Raw genomic sequence first — 23635 nt, 5'->3', positions numbered from 1 at the left:
GTATGATCACACTCTTCAATCAATAAAACTGGTGTGGAGGACGGATCTTTCTTTCTCCTTATTTTGATACTGAAACTGATGAAACTTTTGTCAGCCGTCTCTGCTATTTTATCATTGTTGCATTATTTGAAAACATTTACGTTAAGTTCTAACAAGCTTTTGAGGATGAGACCAAAGTTGCAAAGACAACAAAAATGCCACCGTATCAAGTCAGAAGAAGGAATTGTGTTTTATTTCTTACTGAATATAAAGCCGCATTTGTTTTTACTAAATAATACAAGGAAATAATTTTTTATTTATATACTTTATCAGAGCTGGATGATTCATTTCTGATTTAATTAAAGCTGTGATGGATGTTCTTTAATTGACTTTCTCAAAGTACTCCTTTGAACCTTCAGGGGTCGGCTTGATCTGAAAGGCAAACAAAGATGGCTACATGGTTAGAGCAACGCTCCCACATCAGCAATCTCATGATTAAAAGTGGGACTTCATGGTAAAATCCCTTATACTAACTGCAAGGGCCTCAAGATGACAAAGAACCAAAATATAGGAGAGGGGAGGAGAGAGGAGAAGGGGGTCTCACCGTAGGGGAGTCGGGGGTCCAGCTAGCGGGGCAGACTTCACCGTGCGTCTCCACAAACTGGAAGGCCCTGACCAGACGCAGTGTCTCGTCCACGCAGCGGCCCACCGGCAGGTCGTTCACACTCATGTGCTTCACCACACCGCTGGGGTCGATGATGAACAGCCCCCTGGAGAACAGTCACACAGGCCCCGAGGGGACAGAATGGGGGGGTCACACGACTTGACCAACGTTTTTTTAGGGGTCGCCACTTGCCAGACAAACCGTTTAGGAACCTTGGATGTATATAATTACCAAATGAAGACAAGCCAGATATTTATTAATAATAATAATAATAATACATTAGACATATAGTGCTTTTCTAGACACAAAGACGCTTTACAAACTGAAAAGATTGAGTAGTAATAATAAAAAGAAACAAAAAATAAATAAAAGAAAGTATAGGGGTCTTATAAATTTTTTGATGACTAAATCAAAATCTAAGTGTCTTTGTAGGACAATCTACTATGTTTACTGCAAGTATATCTAGATTTCGGGCGGAGTAGCGGCGAACAAGCAACGCCAGTGTCCTCTCTCAACCGTCATTTTTTTCGAGGCTGTTTGTGGTGTGGATGTGCAGGTTTAACAGCGTGTGGTGTGGATGTGCAGGTTTAACAGTGTGTGGTGTGGATGTGCAGGTTTAACAGTGTGTGGTGTGGATGTGCAGGTTTAACAGTGTGTTTGTGGTGTGGATGTGCAGGTTTAACAGCGTGTTTGTGGTGTGGATGTGCAGGTTTAACAGTGTGTGGTGTGGATGTGCAGGTTTAACAGTGTGTGGTGTGGATGTGCAAGTTTAACAGTGTGTGGTGTGGATGTGCAGGTTTAACAGTGTGGTCTGGATGTGCAGGTTTAACAGTGTGTGGTGTGGATGTGCAGGTTTAACAGTGTGTGGTCTGGATGTGCAGGTTTAACAGTGTGTGGTGTGGATGTGCAGGTTTAACAGTGTGTGGTGTGGATGTGCAGGTTTAACAGTGTGTTTGTGGTGTGGATGTGCAGGTTTAACAGTGTGTGGTCTGGATGTGCAGGTTTAACAGTGTGTGGTGTGGATGTGCAGGTTTAACAGTGTGTGGTGTGGATGTGCAGGTTTAACAGTGTGTGGTCTGGATGTTTAGGTTTAACAGTGTGTGGTCTGGATGTTTAGGTTTAACAGTGTGTGGTGTGGATGTGCAGGTTTAACAGTGTGTGGTGTGGATGTGCAGGTTTAACAGTGTGTGGTCTGGATGTGCAGGTTTAACAGTGTGTGGTGTGGATGTGCAGGTTTAACAGTGTGTGGTGTGGATGTGCAGGTTTAACAGTGTGTTTGTGGTGTGGATGTGCAGGTTTAACAGTGTTGTGTGGATGTGCAGGTTTAACAGTGTGTTTGTGGTGTGGATGTGCAGGTTTAACAGTGTGTGGTCTGGATGTGCAGGTTTAACAGTGTGTGGTGTGGATGTGCAGGTTTAACAGTGTGTGGTGTGGATGTGCAGGTTTAACAGTGTGTGGTGTGGATGTGCAGGTTTAACAGCGTGTTTGTGGTGTGGATGTGCAGGTTTAACAGTGTGTGCAGCTGCTCTACCTCAGTGCGATGCCGGGCCCCTCCAGCAGCACGCCGTAGTCCCTGGACACCTGCTTGTTCAGGTCGGCCAGCAGAGGGATGTGGATGTCACCCAGACCTCCCGCCTGAGGAGAGAGAAGAAGAGGAGAGGAGAAGAGAGAAGAGAAGAGAAGAGAGGAGAGAGAGAAGAGAAGAGAGAAGAGAAGAGAGAAGAGAAGAGAGAGAAGAGAGAAGAGAAGAGAGAGAAGAGAGAGAAGAGTCATGGAGCACATCCCCCCTCCCTCCCCTTTCCTTCCTGGACAGAGGTGCCAATTCTATGGCGCAGTTAACAGTTGTGCCTGTGGACCAGTACCAATAACCAGTTGCGCAGACACTAAATGATTGGTTCCCAAGAATAGTGATCTCATGACTGAGGACACGTGACTTCTATAAATGTGTGTCCCACCCCATGTGGGAGGCTTTTTGTCTGCTACTTTCTCTCTGAGCTGCTGTAACTTTGCTTAATAAAAGGCCTCATTTGAGTCAGTTGATTTAAGCTCTTTGTGCTTTTATATTACTACCGTATTTTCCGGACTATAGAGCCCTGTCCGGACGGCATATAAATTACCTGAGGACCTCGGTAATATTTGTTTACCCTAGGACCCCAGTGATTTTAATGACCTATCCGGATGGAATAAAAAATCTCCATGCATGTTTGCGTTTCGCGTGCAAGCTGCCATTTAACATCACAGAAGAAGAAGCTGTTCCTGCCGGATATTTTGTCAGACCCACAACACAACGCACGTGTAGCAACAACAAGTCATTTGATTGGACAAGAGGCATTCCATGACTGCTGATCAGATTTCCAGAGCGAATTTACGAACGCAGCCGACACCACTCGCAGACTCGTTTTTTTCATAACACGAAACTTTACGTTTTAAAGTACCCACTCGATATAATAAACAGCAGTTTAACGATCACAAAATACTCATAATTTGTAAATACCTTCGTTTTGGGATGTGTTCGCGTTTGGGGCTGTGTGAGCATCTAATTATGTGTAGTTATGTGTTTCTAGCATGTCGATGTTCTATCAGAATGTTTTGATGTTATTAAAATTAAGAAGATGAATGGCTGAAATGGCGCAAAGCGGGGAAAAACAGATACGAGACTTTGAACGATTATATTTCAAAACAAACTTTAACTCCCCGAGGGCTCATTCATTCATTTATTCATTCATTCAAGGACCTTCGCCTGTACAGGGGTGTGGAAAACGAAGGTTTCTGCCGAATGCTGCTAACACTGGAACCACGTTATGAAATATCAGTTAACAGAAATTGGGATGTATCGTTGATGAATTTTCTCTTACAATGTATAGATTATCGGGGGGTAATATTGTACGGTTATCAATACGTCAGTTACCTTGCGATTCCCACCCCTAACTTCATCCCTGTGTGTTGTCAGACACGATTTATAGAGTGCTAGATCCAGACCATACAAACTGCACAGTTTACAAGCTAATGTTAGGTAAATTCGCTAGAACTGGTTCAGAAGAAGAAATCAGTCCATCGTCACTTGTCGTCGTCGATTAACCTTTTAGGTGGTTTGGTTATCCGATAGTGGAGATTCAAGGGAGTTAATAATGTCATCCACATCCATTGTTTGCACAGAGCTACCCCGGTCAAAACAGTAAATTCTAGTATTAATATCGCGCAAAATCATGCAATACTGACATGTCGATCCGGACGGTAATAAAATTACCTGAGGACCTCAGGGTTTGCTGAAACACAGTAGGTAATTCCAGCCGGAATAATTACTGGGGTCCCTGGAGTAAATCACTGACATGGTCGGTCCGGACGGCATATAAATTACCGAATTACCCCAGGTAAAACATATATTACCGGGGTCCTCAGGTAATTTATATGCCGTCCGGACAGGGCTATAATATGTCACACTTTTTTTCATAGTTTTACATTACCGTCTACAGCCGCGAGAGGGCGCTCTGGGCTTGTGACAACTATATGAGGGTCGTCCTCATGCTAATTTCATCTAGGCTCGACTACTGCAACTCACTCTATGCTGGACTTCCTGATAAGACCATCTACCGCCTGCAGCTAGTCCAAAATGCCGCTGCCAGGCTGGTGTCAGGCACTAAAATGAGGGACCACATCTCCCCTGTCCTCATCTCCCTTCACTGGCTCCCAGTAAAGAAGAGAGTGAAGTTCAAGATCTGCACCTTTGTCTACAAAGCTCTCAACAGTCTCGCCCCACCCTACATCAAGGACCTCCTGGACCTGTCTTCCACCTCAAGGCCCAGGCTCAGGTCCGACGCCCAACTCAGCCTGAGGGTCCCCCGCACCAACCTCAAGAGGAAGGGTGACCGTGCCTTTGCGGTGATAGCACCGACCCTGTGGAACGCGCTCCCTTCCGCCATCAAGTCTGCCCCCACTCTGGACTCCTTTAGAGCCAAGTTAAAAACCCACCTCTTCGTCAATGATGTTCCCTAAGTCTACTCCCTATTTGTTGTAAATTGTATCCCTTGAGATGTTCGTTTAAGTAGTCTGTGTCTGTTTGCTTTCTGTGTTCCTTGTCCTTGTCCTTGTCTTTATCTGTTCCTTTACCCGGGCTGCGCCCCGGGCCGATGTAAAAGTTGGATGGGGGGCGCATTATAAATAAAATTAACATTAACATTAACATTAACATTAACATATGCTGCTCCTGTACCACTGAAGAAATTAACTGAAACATTAACGGGAGCTTGGTGAACTTGTTTGCACGCAGACATGAAGAGCCCCGAAGAGAACTGTCGAAATGAAGATACTCCACTCTGCAGGGGTCCTACTTTTGCGCAGCATTCCGACTTATTGATCTTTATGAAGACGGAAAAATAAGATGTAAAATAGTGCAATACTGCCGCAATTAACAAGGCGAGGGAAATGGTTTGGCAAGAAATTGCTGACCGATTAAATGCGTAGGTCATACTAGCTCCAGTTATTGTTATATGTTCATATTTTAATAAATGAATATTTACTACTGTGGTGATATGAGCAGCAGGCTACAAACCGTCATATCGTCACGATGGCATAGTGGTATCGACCTCTGCCATAGTATTTATTTGTCATTTTAAGACGGTGGTTCAAATCCCTCTTCTGACACACTTTTTACTGCATTTCATTGTCTGAATCTAATCTAAAATCTAATCTAAAAATGTATGTAGGCTATAAAATGATGGTGCAGGCTAATTTACAAGAACTGACACGATTACAATGGTGTTTGAAGCCTTTCTGAGTAGTAAATTATGTTCCTCTAACTGGACCCTGAATTTGGCATAGATAATTTTTTCTTATGATTACTGATGGATAGATGATTAACTTAGACAGATATATCTATTGTAAATCAATTTGCAAAAAACGTTTTTTCTCGAACACGCAACCTTTGGAACTCTAGCTGGCTGGTTGATAGACATACCTATTTTTATTTTTATTTTTTTACACATCTATCTATCTATCTATCACACTTTCAAAATATCAAGTTATCTATCACACAATCAAACTATCTATCTATCGATCGATCACACTTTCAAAATATCAAATGATCTATCTATCATACAGTCAAACTATCTATCTATCTATCTCGTAAAAAGTGGGAACTAATATTTCCTAAAAGACACTTGAGGAACTGTCGTTCGGGATGTAGTTTCCGCCTGTGAGAGATTTTTTGACGCACGCGTTACCTAAACCAGCCTGTAAGTCTGCTCGCGACCAGAATTACTCAGAAGGATTGGTTGCATAGCAACCAAGCAGCGAACTATTTGAGCCACATTGATGGAACCGACCGCAAGCTTAAATTAGCGCCCGAATCTGATTTAAACCTGTATCAGAGTTAATCGCCTTTAGTGGAACAGGGCCCAGGTATGTTCTTTATGCTATTGTGTAGCTGTTACGTTAACATACCGGACACCTATTCAGCCTGTTGTTCTGTGTACTATTGTGTAGTTGAATAACTTGCTTTTCCAGATTAAATGTCTGTTCTTGGTCTTGGATTTTGTGAAATACATTTTTAAATAAATGCGACTTATAGTCCAGTGCGACTTATATGTTTTTTTTCATGCCGCATTTTTTACTGGTACGACTTATACTCCGGAGCGACTTATAGTCCGGAAAATACGGTACTAAATCTACTAAGAATCAATTAAATACACAGCAGTACCTTGCGGGGGGTGTTGATCCACGCCAGGTGTGTGAAGTGAGAGTCCACAGACACGCCCACCACCTGGCAGTTGATGTCATGGAACTCACTGGCCTTGTCACTGAACGAAATTATCTCTGTTGGACAGACAAATGTGCTGGAGGAAGAGACCAAAAAAAACAAAAGCACATTTTGAATAACTCTTTAAACACGACACATGACATACAGTAACCATAACGCTGTGTACTATAATTCTAATTATACATATTACCGTTATCGAAGTTACATTCTTACCGTTGCTTAGCAACCGATAAACAACAGTTCAGTGGAAGAATAGACTTAGAAATTAAACATAGTTCCATTAAAATACATACATTTAAAGTTTGTCTTGTCTTTCTTTTGTGAAATATTGCTAGATAAATGTGGTAACCGTTGTATAAAAGCGTTATGGAACTCTAAGCGTTATGGCTTCTCGTTCCATCACGCTTAAGCATAGGCAACACTATTGATGTGCCACCAGGATGGTTGAAAGCAGTCCCCATTGTCTTTGGAGGTAATCCAACAGTAACAATCATCTATCTGAGTTGGGATGGTACTAACTCACACAGTGTTGTTAACAGCATTGTGACGACTGTTACACTCACAAATCAAGGGGGTAGAAGAAAAGGACCAGGTATTTGCCCTTGAAGTCGTCTAGGCTGATCTCCTGGAACTCTCCGTGATGGACAGCTGTGCCTTTAAAATGTGGTGCAAGCTGGGTAACCGCTGGGGCCCATTTGGCCGTACCTAAGGAGATTTTAAGTTATTCAAATAAATTAAGTACTTAAAGACAGACATGGCATAATTAAGTTGCTCTCAGAGGACAATGATGTTATTGATTTAGTTGCATCAGGTTTATACTGAATGGGTTTCATTTGGAAAAATACTCCAATATGTATGAGTGTTAAATCTCACTTTTATCAACTTAATTGTACATTCCATGACATTGGTGGGTACATACTGGTGGAGAGACAGGCTTTGTGAAGTGCAGGACTGGTGAGAATTCTTGAGGCTTTGTGGTTCACCAACGGTCGCGAAGCTGCAACACTCAGTCTTCCCCAAGCCTGATAGATTTGTACATTTTACTTTTTTTTACATTTAGCAGACACCTTTAAGACACATTTGTCTAAGTTGCTTTGGATAAAGGTATGTGTTGTAAGTAGGTGAATCATTTATCCAGGGTTCCCACACCTTCTGAAACATCAAATTCAAGCACTTTTCAAGGACTTTCAAGACTCAATTCCCTCAAATTCAAAGACCCAACACAGCATAGTTTGAGACAGATCTAGATGAGAATTTATATAATAGGAACTATCTGCTCACAGACAACAATTAAAAAGAGAGGCTTGAATGTGTGAACACTAGATGGTCTCTTGCCTTCTCTACCACAGCACAGCAAAACAATATAGTGTGAAATATGTGTAAAGTTACTGTGTTTAAGTTAAGCAATGTGACTTATCTACTATAATATATATATATATAATTTTTGAATATATATCTTGTTTATTTTTTTGAGAGAGAGGGGAATTCAAGCACATTCAATGACCCATGTCTATTTTCAAAACCTTTTAAGGCCTTGATTTTTTTTTTCAAATTCACAAACTTTCAAGGATTTCAAGGACCTGTGGAAACCCTGTATATCAGCTATGATAAGCAATGCTAGGACCAGCGGCCATTGGCAGTCACAATGCTAGAAGAAGGAAGAGTTATGTTTCTCTTAGTCAGGGTGACTCTGATGAAATCAGCCAGAGTGTTACGGTAATGAGATTGTTCTTTGAATTGAAAACATGTGTTTTTATATCAAAACAACATTTTAGGATGAAATCCTGTTATTTGAGCATGTAGGCCTACATTTACATTGTCATATTTTTCGAAATACAACTTTATATTATTCTGTTATTTGTTACTTTAAAATATGTTACCGTAATGACGTTTTTAGAGTAGCCTACCATGTCTGAAAATGCATTTTTAAAAATGTATACTAATTTAACATGTAGCCTATAATACATTTAGATCATAATATCTGATGTAATGGGAATGATCATTATTGTCTCATGGTCATTATCTTCTGAACTTTTACTGTAGTGCAAAGTTCGTGAGAAACACTAAACAGATGGGTTAGAACATTTTAGAGCAAATTAAACGGATATTCAGCAATGATAAAGTAACTATCTTTGATCGCCAATGACATTGTTGTTAAAAGCGAAAAAGCAAGTGAAATCATTATTATGTTAATTCAGTGTTTTAACCGTATTTTGGTGTGCACATTTTGACAGTTAATTAAACACAGGTCGCTTGTGATAATAGTGCAATCCAGCGCCACCTTGTTCGAGGGTACGACAGACACAGTCTGTCACTGTCAAACCTTAACTACAGACACTTTTCTACATGAAATTTGCACAATTATATTTGCCATACTTTGGATAATAATGCACGATTTTGTTCATTTAAATATAATCACTTCGCTACTAAATCTACCTTTAATATCAAGTGAAACTTACAGAGGTCTTGCAGAGTAATCTCCCTATGGTGGCCGCCATCTTGGATTATGACAGGTGTGACGATCTTTGCATCATTGGCTGCGTTCGTAAATTCGCTCTGAGAGCGCCGGAGCGCACACTGGGTTCAACGTCACAAAGAGACCAAGTCATTTGATTGGACAAGAGGCATTCCATGAGTGCTGATCTGATTTCCAGAGCGTATTTACGAACGTACCCGGTGTTTTAGGCTTCAGGGTCTCTACGCAGCTGTATTTATTAATGTAAATATACATGACTGGGGCTGGGCTGATAGGCAGACGAGATGGACAATGTAGGAGTTGGATAAATCCAGCAGATGGCAGTAGTGCAACGCCGAGGATGCAAGCTGCCGTTAAACCTAACAGAAGAAGAAGAAGCGCGAACAAGTAGTACATCATCACGTGATCAGGGTTGCCAGATGGGGCGGGTTACCAGGGTTACTGCCGAATGGGCTACTTTTGATCACACTGGGCTGGATAATAGCATTTAGTTTGGGTTGGATAAATCGCATTTAGGCGGTATCAAAATGTCAGTGCCTGAAAGTTACAAAATGCGTGAAGTTAAAACACACACCCTAGTAGCTACATACATTGTGCAGGTTTTTATTTATTTATTTTACAAAAATCATTGGCAGCAGACATACAGTTTAGGGGCAGGAGATGGGGACCTGCCCGATAGTAATTATCGGTTTTCGGACAATCTAGGTTTTAGGCTGTTTTTTTGGGGTGGATTTAGCGGGGTTTTAGACTGTGGTTAGGATGGAAATTGTCAATCCCATCTGGCAACCCTGCACGTCATTGCGGAAGTGTATTGTAAAAATAACTTAACCTTAAACACACATGGAGGAGTTAGAGGTGTGATACAAGTCTAGCAGTATAAATCTGCTAAAAAGCAACAAATAATGCGTTACATGTAAGACTTCGTCTAATGTAAGACTGCCCATTCAAAATGGATCCTAACTTGCTTTATTGGAAAAGCGAGGGCAAGGTTGGTCTCAGTTGCACACTGTGCTCCACCTGCAGGTTCATTACATTGAAGTGTGATATTATTATAGGCTCATTTAATGTGTCATGTTTTTACAGTCATTCCTTAGTCGACTACGCCTCTGGGTTAATCTTCTGGATCCAAGTTCCCTGCTCTCTTCTGATGTGAGTAGGCCTGCTCAGGATAATCTAAATGATTTATTTATTTATATACATATATATATCTTATATATATATATGTATGTTGTATTTCAAATTATTACATATTTACAGTGTGCTCTCACTGCACAGAGGACCTTTTGTGCACCTTTGTTTGATAGCTTCATAAAAAAACTAATTTAATTTTTTATCAGGTTGAAATAGAACGTGCCCGATCGCTCCTAGGCAACGGGGCTAAACAGCTTCATAATGAGAAGGTATGATAGTCTTGTTCAAAACTGCACCTCACTTTACCACGCTGACTTCATTGCAAATGTTTTACTAATCTAAGGTTCTGTTTCCTCTCCAGGCTGAAGGTGCATGGATGCTTTCCCTTGTAAGTGAGATGGGGGGATGGGGGTAGCCTGATGTTGAGGTCCACTCTGACTAATTTAGATCGAAACATGGATGTAAGCCTGTTCCATCTCTGTCTCTATCTCTTTTTACAGTCTTCTGTTCATTGTGATTCTGGTGCTACACTACCGATTATCTTCCGTCCTCAAGGTAGGCTACTGCAGTATTTGTCCAATGAAACATCTCATGCTAGTTATTTACTTTGTGCTACAGCATTAGAGTAAATATGATGTGTTCAATATAATCAAGAACATGTGCACAGATAACATCGTTCTCACAGAAAGATTGTTAGAATTGACAGAAATGGCCATAAACATTCTTTATTTTTATTATTTTTAAAATAATATGTATTTGAAATGACTTGTTTTTTTAGCTGTATTACCTATATCAGCCCCTTTGGTAAGTGTGTTTTATTGTGTTTTCAAAAATAATTAAAAAGTTGGCTTTCTGCTAATCACTCACTCACTCAGTGGTGTAACCGATTCTATATTCAGTGTTCACTCCAAAATGATATTATTATGACCTTTCGTGCACCACAGTAGATATGACCTTTCGTGCACCACAGTAGATATGACCTTTCGTGCACCACAGTAGATATGACCTTTCGTGCACCACAGTAGATATGACCTTTCGTGCACCACAGTAGATATGACCTTTCGTGCACCACAGTAGATATGACCTTTCGTGCACCACAGTAGTGGTTAAAGATGTGTCATTCACTGCAGGTTGTTGCCAGTTTTTTGCCTCACAATGGAATCAAAGCGGCTCTGTTCTGGCAGGTAAGGGACCTGCAGTTGATCACATCAGCTGGTAAACTACAAATTGTCATCATGCATTCAATCTTGTTCTGAAATGACAGAAATGTGTCTTTTCTATAGTTTTTGCTTCAGAGTTACAGCGCAGGATTCAATCATACAAACCGAAATATCTCTTCTGATAAGGTAAATATTAAATAATACAGGAAGCGTTCTGCCTTTGTTCTTGCTGTGTTCTGTGCTGGATCTGAATGTAATGTTTGTGTATATAACTAGCTGCATCATCTCGCTCCATCAGGGGAAGAGAACGTCTCTGAAGCAGGTTCTGTTGATCGTCGGATCGGTTGCATATTCAACCTGTGCAGGGGTGAGTCAGTGCCACTGCATGTCGTGAGCTTAGAATGATAAGGTTCTATCTCCGTTTAGAATGATAAGGTTCTATCTCCGTTTAGAATTATAAGGTTCTATCTCCGTTTAGGGCAGTTCAGAGATATTGAGCTTCAAAGTTTTTACATTCCATTATGTTTTGTGAGATGGAACCTTTGTATTTGATAAATTACTAACTCAAAAATGTCAAAATTTAAAAATATAACACCACACAGGCATTAATAAACACCTAATGGATCAGATTATGTAAAAAACTCAATTTTGACAAAAATTGAGATAGAACCTTATAATTCTAACGTCACGACGTGTCCGTAACCTTCTGGTCTGTCAGCCAAGGTGTCTGGTGGATGAGAACATTTACCAGACACTTTTTAAAACCAATATTAAGGCAAATATCAGAAAAATACTTTTTTTTTTTACCCTGCATGTATTCTATCTCATGCTGACGTGTGTAAGTTGCGATCTAATGCTGTCGCTTGTAGTTGAATTGTACTGTTATGCTTTATTTTCGGTTGTAACCAGAGACGTTGTTGTAACTAAGAAACCTCAGACTCTGGGATTTGTTTGAAAGTAGGAGAAGAGTGAGTGAGATGCAGTTACAGTCAGCTGAAGGAGGCAGGAACAGCAGGTGTTGTCACAAATGTTTATTCAACGGTGACCATAATTGCGGATCGCACCAGTTTAATTTCTAAATTGAAGCGTAGCTTTGTTGCCTATCCTCCAAAGTGGCTGGTAAAATGTACAGATTTAACCTCCAAAATCTGTCTGCATTTGGTGCGTGTTAATTTCTTTTTCCAGAATAGGTTTGACTTGTTTATAACTTTTCACTTATCATAGTGTCAAATATAACTTTGAGACAGGATGTGATATTCACCTTGTATGACAGTGCATCTTCCTGGCCTACAACATTGTATGAAATATGTTGTACAAATTAAGCTTATTAACACAGTATCATTATTAGTGCTTACTCATGATACACATGATGCAACTGTTTTACATAATGGACCAAACAGGAGTAGAGGATGGGTGTTAAGGGTCAAAGGTTGCTTGGTAACTAGGTGACGTGTGTTTTAGGCAATTCCTCAAATAGTCATGAGGAGACTAGGCGTGACCAGCCCACCTGCCCAGGTGTTTTTCAGGTCAGTATTACCTGTTCCTCTCTCAGGTAAGTGTTGGATTTACTGCAAAAAAAAGAAAAAAAAGAAATAAAATAAAATGTAGCTGGTTAAAAAATTAATTTGCTTTAAAAAAAGGGAGATTAGAAATTGGTCTAAAAAAAGACTACTCTTAACAAGGAATGATAAATGCTAAATATATGTATTTGTGTCCAAAAATATGACCAGCTTCTTTTGAGAATTCAGGCAACTGTCTCTTCCCTTTTGTTAGTGATTCACTGTTTACTGTAGATTGATTCTTTGTTCAAGCTGGTTTGGATAGGGCTGCTTTTCCTTCTCATACATCTGTGCCTCATCCCCCTAGCTGCCCTGGCCTACTTCAATGTGCTCATTGTTAGAAGTGAGGAGTCAGAGAATGGGATCCAGGTGTTTGACTCCAATGGGAATTCTGTCGGAATCTCTCAGGAAGCCGGAGCAAAGGTGAGAGGAAGGTCAGTGAAGACGAATGAAAACAAACTAAGTTAATTACCTTTCAGGAGTTATTATTATTATGTGTTACTGACATATATCTTGGTTAGGCTGTGAGGGAAACGGCTCTCTCCAGAGCAGCGCTGCTCGGCGCTACGGCTGCTGTCCCTAACGCCCTGGTGTTCCTCTTGCAAAAGTAAGTAACTTCCCGTGCTGGTGTGTTATAGTTCTTAGGGAATGATTTGATACAGTATACAGAGTAGTAGATTGTCCTACAAAGACACTTAGATTTAGATTTAGTAATCAAAAAATGTATTAGACCCCTATACTTTTTATTTTTTATTTTTTGTTTCTTTTTATTATTACTAACCGGTACTCGATCTTTTCAGTTTGTAAAGCGTTTTTGAGTGTCTAGAAAAGCACTATATAATCTAATGTATTATTATTATTATTACATTCTACCTCGATATACCGGTACATCACTTCCACTGTTAATAAAGATAAGTCAAATGTGTGTGCTTCAATCAAGTAACACCTAGCTAGCTGGGGAATTATAAATTATCAAGCTAGCTACTATTCTTCAGTTTATTGCCACATAACATTACATAACATAACATTAGGGCCAGCTGTGGCTCAGGAGGTAGAGCCGCTGTCTAATGATCGCAAGGTTGGCTGATCGGCGGTTCGAGCGTCCTTGGGCAAGACACTGGACCCCAAATTGCTCCCAGTGAGTGGGCCGGTGTGTGTGAATGGGTGAATGAGAGGCCGTTGTAAAGCGCTTCATAAGTGCAGTCCATTGACCATTTACCATAACACCAATCTCATATATTTCAGGACACGGTTTTTGCGGGGCAGCCCGTTTGCGATCGCCCCTCTTCGTCACATCAGCACGACCTTCGTCCTGGGCTTGATGATCCCAGTGTCCTTCAGCCTCTTCCCACAGCTTGGAAAGGTACGGCTCAGATAGATCACATTCATGTTCTCTATGTTCAGATAGATCACATTCATGTTCTCTGTGTTCAGATAGATCACATTCATGTTCTCTGTGTTCAGATAGATCACATCCATGTTCTCTGTGTTCAGATAGATCACATTCATGTTCTCTATGTTCAGATAGATCACATTCATGTTCTCTGTGTTCAGATAGATCACATTCATGTTCTCTGTGTACAGATAGATCACATTCATGTTCTCTGTGTACAGATAGATCACATTCATGTTCTCTGTGTTCAGATAGATCACATCCATGTTCTCTGTGTACAGATAGATCACATTCATGTTCTCTGTGTACAGATAGATCACATTCATGTTCTCTGTGTTCAGATAGATCACATTCATGTTCATGTTCACCGTGCGTTTCCCCCAAACTCAGATCAGACTAGAACTCAACTTCTGCCTCTTTTGTTTTACAGATCAGAAAAGAAAAGGTAGAGAAGCATTTACAGGATGCAGCTGTGGATGGACACCTATTCTACCACAGGGGGCTCTGAGGGTAAAGGCACAGTAAACAAGCCCTGGTGGTGGCCTGGGGTGGTTCAGTGGTCTAGTCCCATGGCCTGGGGTGGTCCAGTGGTCTAGTCCCATGGCCTGGGGTGGTCCAGTGGTCTAGTCCCATGGCCTGGGGGGGTCCAGTGGTCTAGCACCGCGGTCTACAGTGCACACATACGATGGGTTGATGAACAAACATTGTGATTGGTCGAGAGGCGTTCAAAGCTCTGATTTAATATTTCAATATAATATATATATATATATATATATATATATATATATATATATATATATATATATAATGTCACAGTTAAATCACCTGTTGCCACAGTGGATTTGTATATCATGTTCCTTTGACAATGTTTGTTGTTTTGGGAACTATAAACTGTAGACATACTTAATGCACAACAGTTTCAGTGTCTTATTTTATTCAGTGTGTTATTTTCAGGTACAAAGACTATCCTCTAGTGACCACGGTAAGGAAACAACACAAGGGCTTCCAAATAGTTTTCAACACATCAATAATGCAACATAACTTAATAAAGATACAGATACACCTGTCATATGAAAAATCAAGGACTGTTGGGTAGGAGAGAGATGAGTTGTAGCTCCAGACTGTCTATGCTTGTTAAAAGGCTCTGGGTTAGAAAAGCGGCATGATTAACCTCAAAATAAAACATAACCCCGTCTCCTCAGACCATAGAAACACCTACGTGTGTGAAGTAGAAGGTAGTAATTGCTAGTATTGCATTATCCAAGATGATATACTGTATATATTCACAACCCAACACTCAATGCTCCAATTTTTCATGAGTTGAAATCAAAGACCCAAGACTTTTTCTATGTACACAAAAGGTCTGTTTCTCTCAAATTGTGTTCACAAATTTGTTTAAATCTACTAATTCTACTTTGCCGAGATAATCCATCCACCTGACAGGTGTGGCATATCCAGATGCTGATTAGACAGTGTGATTATTGCACAGATGTGCCTTAGGCTGGTCACAATAAAAGGCCAGTCTAAAATGTACAGTTTTATCACACAGTACAATGCCACAGATGTCGCAAGTTTTGAGGGAGCGTGCAGTTGACAGGAATGTCCACCAGAGCTGTCGCCCGTGAATGGAATGTTACGTACTGTAAAGTCTTCTGATTCTGATTCTGATTCCGGTTTGTTATGGTTTCCATTACAGTACATTTCCAGATACATTAAGCTGGCATGTTCCAATTTAATAAATGAACGGAATTTGATGAAACGCATCAAACTGCCTGAGGTGGTAAGTGTCCTGAAAAATCATACTCATGTGACAGTAATGTTACTTTAGTTAAAATAGATTGAATCAGTAAAAGTTCTAGTCCAAGAAACAACTTAAGAGTAAAAAAAAAAAAAAAAAGCTCATAAAAAAGGACTTAAGTTAAAGTAAATATCCTTTTTAAATTATATTTATATAATATATATATATATTTTATTTTTTTTACCCTAAAAATTTACATCTCACACTCCTATATCGCCTGAACTGTGTCATGCAATAGCACACAAAATAATAGAGATGGAGTGACCTAACACCATGTTACTGATGGAGTGACCTAACACCAGGTTACTGATGGAGGGACCTAACACCATGTTAGTGATGGAGTGACCTAACACCATGTTACTGATGGAGGGACCTAACACCAGGTTAGAGATGGAGTGACCTAACACCAGATGGAGTGATAGAGTGACCTAACACCAGATGGAGTGACCTAACACCAGGTTAGTGATGGAGTGACCTAACACCATGTTAGTGATGGAGTGACCTAACACCATGTTAGTGATGGAGTGACCTAACACCATGTTAGTGATGGAGTGACCTAACACCATGTTAGTGATGGAGTGACCTAACACCAGATGGAGTGATGGAGTGACCTAACACCATGTTAGTGATGGAGTGACCTAACACCAGGTTAGTGATAGAGTGACCTAACACCATGTTAGTGATGGAGTGACCTAACACCAGGTTAGTGATAGAGTGACCTAACACCATGTTACTGATGGAGTGACCTAACACCATGTTAGTGATGGAGTGACCTAACACCAGGTTAGTGATGGAGTGACCTAACACCAGGTTAGTGATGGAGTGACCTAACACCATGTTAGTGATGGAGTGACTTAACACCATGTTAGTGATGGAGTGACCTAACACCAGATGGAGTGACCTAACACCAGGTTAGTGATGGAGTGACCTAACACCATGTTAGTGATGGAGTGACCTAACACCATGTTAGTGATGGAGTGACCTAACACCATGTTAGTGATGGAGTGACCTAACACCAGGTTACTGATGGAGTGACCTAACACCAGGTTAGTGATGGAGTGACCTAACACCATGTTACTGATGGAGTGACCTAACACCATGTTAGTGATGGAGTGACCTAACACCATGTTAGTGATGGAGTGACCTAACACCATGTTAGTGATAGAGTGACCTAACACCATGTTACTGATGGAGTGACCTAACACCATGTTAGTGATGGAGTGACCTAACACCAGGTTACTGATGGAGTGACCTAACACCATGTTAGTGATGGAGTGACCTAACACCATGTTAGTGATGGAGTGACCTAACACCATGTTAGTGATGGAGTGACCTAACACCATGTTAGTGATAGAGTGACCTAACACCAGGTTAGTGATGGAGTGACCTAACACCAGGTTAGTGATGGAGTGACCTAACACCAGGTTAGTGATGGAGTGACCTAACACCAGGTTACTGATGGAGTGACCTAACACCATGTTAGTGATGGAGTGACCTAACACCGTGTTATTGACAGGCGAGTGTCATATCTTGAGCAGCTGCTCGGCGGCTGCCAGGTGAAACAGGAAGTTCTCCGTCGCAGGGGGGAAGTGGCGCTGCTTCAACGTCTCCAAGGTGATCTGTGAGTCCTCGCCCTCCTCCGCCAGGGACCTCAGGTTAGCCAGGACCTCCCTCGTCTTCACCGAAATATCCTGGAGAAGAAAGAAGAAGAGGTTACATTTCAGCAAGAAGGAAGGAAACCTCAGTGTTTTGCAGATTGATGCTTGCACGTGTTTTGTTTATTATTTTTATTTATTCTTTAAGTCCCACATGCCGCCCATCATGTGCATAAATGTGCACTGTAGGCTATGGCCAGTACTCAAGTTGTAAAAGAAAATCAGGGGGGATGGTGGATTTGATCATATGGGGACATAAGTTTAGCATATAAGTTTAGCATCCCCACAGCGTCAGTGACTTCAGTGTCAGTGACTTGGTGGTAAAAATGTCATTGCATGTGTGCGCGCCCCCTCCCTCGCCCACAGTATTTTACTCAATATGCGCAAAACTTAATGTTGAAATAGCAGTAATACCACGTTCATTGATAAAATGATATAAGGGATGGAAAGGGGGGATGGCAGTTTTAGAAGGGGGATGATTTTGACTGTTTTTATTTCAGTAGGGATGCCATCTCGAGTGGTGTCTATGGCCCTGGACCACCCTAGTGATACACACTGCAGGTTTGTCCCTGACCATGGAGAGGTGAATGACAAGGCTGTTCACCTTGATTAACTGCCCATCTGTTCTATCAGTGTCTTCTGCTGATTGGACGATGAAGTGGCCGATGTCTTTGTGTAACTTCCCCATCGCCATGGCCTCTGTGAAAGGAGAGGCAACAGAATAGTGCTGTAACTTTATAGGTTACATAATTGATTAATAGTTTACATGATGGATTAATATGTTACATAATTGATTGACGGTTAAGAGAGTTAAAAAGAAGTACATTTCTGTCGTATTGGCCTAAGAATAGGTAGAACTGCAGGTCCCAGAAGGCCTTGTGGCAAGACGTCATAGAAGTTGACAGTTTGTTGTTTTTGAGAAATGAAAATTGTAACGTCCAGATTGAAAGTGAATATCCAATAGCTCATTTATTGTTTGAAAGTGATCAATGTATGTACGCCAACACATTTTTTATATAAAGAAGCTTTCGCTTAATAACCCGACGTCCTAGCCATCATTTTTGAAGGTAGAAATACTACATATAGCACTAGCCTAACTAGGTTGTTCTTCCTTCAGTTACATTCACTGCCAAGACACAGACAGACAGACAGACAGACAGACAGACAGACAGACAGACAGACAGACAGACAGACAGACACCAACCTTTGGCACTCTGGGAAACTGTGATTTCCCTGTCGGGGAGGTTCACGTACACATCAAACAAGTCCGATCTGTTGCTCACTTCAGGGTCAACGAACCCTGCCACATATCCTACAGAGAAAACAAGCATATGGGTATTAATTATTAATTATTAATGGGCATTAATGATTTCTTCACCATGAGGCTTTTCAGGAGCTCAGTGCAAAATGGAGAGTATATCCTGCCATTGTTTATAGTCTCTCCCTAACTTGTATTCTACCTATCAGGTAGGTCTACAGGGACATAAGAGTGGTAATAGTAGTGTGTAGTGTGGTAACAAGTAAAACAAATGTGACACGTTCTAATGCTTTGGTCCTCATATCGGGATCTGATGTGTGTGTGCGTACTAGCTGCACTGACCTCACTCCTAACAATACTCTGTATATCACAAGGCTTACTGGAGTATCTCCAATAATAGTATCAGTTTATCTTTAACATTTACAATCCATACATGAAAGTACATTTGCTGTAAAGTGAATTGTTGCATAACGCTTATATGATGTCTTGGCTCACCAGAACACATCCTGAGGTTCTCCAATTCGCTGTCGTTGAGGTGGACATACGGGTGCAGAATGGACCAGTCCTTCCTGTGCCACGTCAGGGCTGGAAGAGCTCTGCGGGAAGAGAAGAGAAGAAAATTGTGAATTTGATTTATATCATGCCGTTAGCCTCATAGCATAATTGCCTAAGTCATGTTTCACTTGTGGTCAGCCGAGCCATCTTTGTTTGTAGTGTCAAAAATGCCCATGTCAAAGAGATGACTTGGGCAGATAGTGATTTTGGAATGTAACAAGCATTCTGATAGGCTGATGGCATAGAGGCAATAACGCACAGTGAATCAGCAGTGTTAGGAGAGTAGAGTTAGGCAGATATCTCCATTTGGGCAAAATATGACTTAGGCAATTATGCTATGAGGCTAACGATTATGATCTCTTAAAAGTACTAAATATTTTTATCTATAATATACGGTTATGAAGCCAACAAGGACTATTTTCTAAATCTCGACAATAACAGAACCCTGGTCTGACTTTTATTTAAGCTGCTGGTTGCAGTTTTCAACGATATTTCGATTAAGAAGGATGGTCAAGACCCAAACGTATCTGCATGTCTCCTCACCTTGTGAACTCCAACAGTGCTTCAACGCGAGGATGATAGACCACAATCCTCTTCTTTAGCATGAGGGCTGTGTATAGGACGATGGTCTCCATCCCAAACTGTGAAACTACATCTGAAATGGAATCACATCAGGTCTAAAACCTTTGTTCTCACATGGATTCAGCTTCTCAGGGACCATGTTTCTGTAGCTAAACTGAGGAAATGTGTGTCACGTTCTAATGCTTTGGTCCTCATGTCGGGATCCGATGTAACGATCAGACTTTTCTTTCGAAAAATGTAAACACATTTGCACATTGTTGAAAATCAATGACACATCGCTAGTCAACTAACACAGCTTGTTTAGTGAGCCTGCTAACAATGTAAAGTAGTGTTCTAGTTAACTAGGTAGCAGTGGGGATTACTCACCCAATCCATTGCGTTGTTGCAGTACTGCGGCTTGACTAGCGAGTTTGTGTTGTGATTCTCAACAACGTTGAAACGTAGTTCCACGTAGTGTTTCAAAAGAAAAGTCTGAACATTTTGATCGGTTGCCGATATGAGGACCAAAGCATTAGAACGTGTCACATTTGACAAGGTCATGCATGTGTTACTAACGTGTTATTAACGTCCTTATACTCATATGTTTTACCTTTAACGGAGCCTACTAGGTATGCCGACCTGACGTCATAGTCCTTGATCAGGAAGGAGCCGTTCTCGTCACTCTGGTAGATCCCTCTGGTGAGGAGGGCGATGTACCCCTCCATCATCTTCACTGGGCTGCCATGCTTGAGGTACACCCTGAACAATGTCATAACATGTCATAACATTATGGGGCGGCTGTGGCGCAGGAGGTAGAGCCGCCGTCTAATGATCGCAAGGTTGGCAGATCGCCGGTTCGAGCCCCAGCTGGTCACATGTCGAAGTGTCCTTGGGCAAGACACCGACTGAACCCCAAATTGCTCCCAGTGAGTGAGCGGGCCGGCCGGCTGGCGCCTTGCATGGTAGCTTGCCTACCTCGCCATTGTGAATGTGTGTGTGGATGGGTGTGTGGATGGGTGAATGAGAGGCCGTTGTAAAGCGCTTTGGATAAAGGCGCTATATAAGTGCAGTCCATATGATTACATCATTACATTAACATGACAGGATTATCTAATTTCGTCATGAGCTGTTCATTTCATCTTGGTCCTGTGTAATAGATTCAGTTTTCTTTTCTTTTTAAATTCTTCATAACTTATTTTCTTTTCCATGATTATTGCTCTTATTTCTGTTTTTCTTTTCTTGACGTGTTCTGAGCAAAGCTATGTGTCCGTGTGTCTTTTTTCTGTCTCTTCCCATTTTGCCCCCATGGATATGATTTAGTTTGTGGTTTCTCTTGTCTTATTTACATGTATTAAGTGTTACTCTGGTCTTATTTACATGTATTACGTGTTTCTCTTGTCTTATTTACATGTGTTAAGTGTTCTTTGTTGTATATTGAACTTTAGCTGTTGACAGGAGTGGAACTATGTACAGGCCTTCTGGGCTTCGTTCCCTCCTTGCACTGCTTTTTTAATCATGTGCTAAATAAATAAACTAAACTAAACATCATAGCGCTGACGTGTGATCACAACGCACATCCTTTAGTGGGGTGTAGGACTAAACGATTTCTAAAACCAAGTACGGCCTGCACACCACATGCCTTTACTCACAAACTAAGACAGTTGTTTGTAAATAAAGATATGTTGTGGAGCATTTGAGCACCCTACTTCACCCTAAAATAAGCTTATAGCACATCATGACATATTTAATTTTGTGTATTCAGCTGTCAACCAATACTGGGTCATGTTTCATCCTTGTAAAGAAATCTAATTTTGGCAACCAGCAGAGAAAGACTAGTTTAGTGGAATTAAACCACAACCACAAGAGCTATGCAGATCAGCCAGAAACATATTGGGATGTAATCAGTAATGGTGTAGTTAGTATACTGTACCTGCATAGTACTCTACTGAACGCTGCATACTTCTCAGGGTTGAAGTCCTTGGCGGTGACGACTATGGAGAAATGAGTGAGCTAGACAGAGAAACATGAAAACAATGAAGGGAACTGATCATCTGGTTGCAATTCAATCAACCATTTGAGAATCTAGTAGTTATACTATACTACTAGTCTAATCTAGTAGAATACTAGTAGTTGTAGCTGTTGCCTGTTTTGGCCAGGATGCTGTTGTAAAAGAGATTTTTAATCTCAATGAATTTTATTCCTGGTTAAATAAACGTTAAATAATTAAATTAAATTAAAAAATCTCAGATGTAACTGTACCTTCTTCAGGGCGGTGGGCTCCTGCACCTCTGTGGTAGATAAGTAGTACCAGGTACGAGAGAACTGGCCGAACACGAAGGAGTGCAGCCCCTGGCTGTCCTGGGTCAGACAACACTTCTTCAACAGAATGTTCCGGAGCCCTGGACTGACAGAAGGATAGCACCACACCCACAAGGTGTCCGCATTCACATCCTTCTCTGTGACAGGGGGATAAGAATAAGAACGTACAGCATCCAATGTAAAAACTACTTTTTCCTTTCTTATAATATGTGCAAATAAATCAATCAACTAAACTACACATTCAGATAGACGCACAGACATTGTGTCAGTCATCACCAATAAATGACAACCTGCATTTACAACCCAGCCCTCTATCTATTATTGTCCTAACTTCAGCTAATCTCCTGAACTGCGAAAAACATGATCACATGATATCACATGATATGATGTTAAGGCAAGTTGGTTCCAGTCTTCAACACGCACCACAATGTCTCGCTCACAAAGTAATAATCATAATAATAACCTTTATTTGTATAGCACTTTTCCTGCAAACGTTACAGCATAAAGTCCTTTAACATATCCACACAGGATAAAAAACAATAATAGAACAATAATAATCAATAAAACACACAACAGCAATAATATAAACTACATAATAAAACAAGAATAAACCATACAATACAAGGGCATAGAACAAAGATAAACAAAATAACAAAATAACATAGGAATTGCAGTAAGATTTAAACAAGTAGATACATATACAAATACATACAATAGCCTATATAATGAGTTGAAAGGTTGACTTAAATGCCGTACCAATTAATCCAACGCTTAATATGAGCTGAGATTCAGGAGTCGCCATATCCCCATCCCTTCTGTCTGAGCTGCGGGACTTCACAATCACATTACAGACATTACATTAACACCATTAACACCGACTGTCACTTCTGCTGTACAATTGAATTTAAAAAAAAAGTCGCCTCCACACTAAAAATAACTTAGTTAAACGTAGTTTGTGCTGGATGGGGAGACCTACACAGGGGGTAAATGTAGAAATACAAAAATAAATGAGATAACTTGTAATGTAGTAGGTAAATAAGTTAGATAGAACAAGTCTCTCTTCCTCTCTTGGTACTTCTTCCTTTCGAGGTGTCAACGCCCACTTAGCTGGGCTGGATGGAAATGACCAATTCTTCAAAATAAAAGCGTTTAGATTAATTTAGAACTACTGTGGATAAAGGAACCATAAATTATGATGTAACTATATCTGGAAATAAAGTTGTGATCCTCTCCATGTATTATTTGTGTTTTTTAAGGATTTGTAATTCTTCTAATATGCTCGTTACCATGATGAAAGACTGCTGCACTGCAAAGGACTGTAGACAAATACCTTTCCATGGATGAACATGATGTTTACTAGCACTCTACTCAG

General features: G+C 40.7%; 3 protein-coding genes across 3 annotated transcripts; 1 reads left to right on the top strand and 2 right to left on the bottom strand.

Annotated features, from left to right (window-relative positions):
* Nucleotides 1–214: 214 nt before the first annotated feature.
* prdx3 (peroxiredoxin 3) lies at nucleotides 215–8897 on the bottom strand. The gene is made up of 7 exons (XM_080530917.1): nucleotides 8858–8897; nucleotides 7318–7420; nucleotides 6962–7103; nucleotides 6339–6474; nucleotides 2175–2278; nucleotides 584–749; nucleotides 215–411 (listed from the first exon to the last, which is right to left on the bottom strand). The coding sequence occupies exons 1-7, from the start codon at nucleotides 8894–8896 to the stop codon at nucleotides 361–363; spliced, it is 741 nt and encodes a 246-aa protein (XP_080387043.1). The 5' UTR covers nucleotide 8897; the 3' UTR covers nucleotides 215–360.
* An 824-nt stretch (nucleotides 8898–9721) lies between these two features.
* sfxn4 (sideroflexin 4) lies at nucleotides 9722–14845 on the top strand. The gene is made up of 14 exons (XM_080538575.1): nucleotides 9722–9862; nucleotides 9958–10023; nucleotides 10212–10274; nucleotides 10367–10393; nucleotides 10506–10560; nucleotides 10784–10809; nucleotides 11136–11189; nucleotides 11289–11351; nucleotides 11464–11532; nucleotides 12627–12717; nucleotides 13032–13147; nucleotides 13246–13331; nucleotides 13970–14087; nucleotides 14548–14845. The coding sequence occupies exons 1-14, from the start codon at nucleotides 9824–9826 to the stop codon at nucleotides 14623–14625; spliced, it is 951 nt and encodes a 316-aa protein (XP_080394701.1). The 5' UTR covers nucleotides 9722–9823; the 3' UTR covers nucleotides 14626–14845.
* A 2593-nt stretch (nucleotides 14846–17438) lies between these two features.
* dennd10 (DENN domain containing 10) lies at nucleotides 17439–23065 on the bottom strand (the record flags this gene model as incomplete). Its single annotated transcript, XM_080543755.1, has 9 exons — nucleotides 17439–17606; nucleotides 18175–18269; nucleotides 18775–18882; nucleotides 19324–19424; nucleotides 19927–20038; nucleotides 20555–20703; nucleotides 21875–21954; nucleotides 22204–22400; nucleotides 23020–23065. 9 exons carry the CDS (start codon nucleotides 23063–23065, stop codon nucleotides 17439–17441), a joined length of 1056 nt encoding a protein of 351 aa, XP_080399881.1.
* Between the last annotated feature and the right edge of the window lie 570 nt (nucleotides 23066–23635).

The sequence above is a fragment of the Nansenia antarctica genome (assembly GCF_963989245.1).
Source record: "Nansenia antarctica genome assembly, chromosome: 1".
NCBI classification, from domain to species: Eukaryota; Metazoa; Chordata; class Actinopteri; order Argentiniformes; family Microstomatidae; genus Nansenia; species Nansenia antarctica.
Note: the sequence above shows the minus strand (reverse complement) of the source record. Positions and strands in the feature narration are given on the sequence as shown.

Coding starts and splice junctions, on each gene's coding strand:
- prdx3 (XM_080530917.1), bottom strand. CDS start 8,896: ATGGCGGCCACCATAGGGAGATTACTCTGCAAGACCTCT. Junction 7,104..7,317: donor CAAAGCCTGTCTCTCCACCA/GTATGTACCCAC, acceptor AAATCTCCTTAG/GTACGGCCAAATGGGCCCCA. Junction 412..583: donor GGACCCCCGACTCCCCTACG/GTGAGACCCCCT, acceptor TTTGCCTTTCAG/ATCAAGCCGACCCCTGAAGG.
- sfxn4 (XM_080538575.1), top strand. CDS start 9,824: ATGGATCCTAACTTGCTTTATTGGAAAAGCGAGGGCAAG. Junction 10,394..10,505: donor GTGCATGGATGCTTTCCCTT/GTAAGTGAGATG, acceptor CTCTTTTTACAG/TCTTCTGTTCATTGTGATTC. Junction 11,190..11,288: donor AAGCGGCTCTGTTCTGGCAG/GTAAGGGACCTG, acceptor TCTTTTCTATAG/TTTTTGCTTCAGAGTTACAG.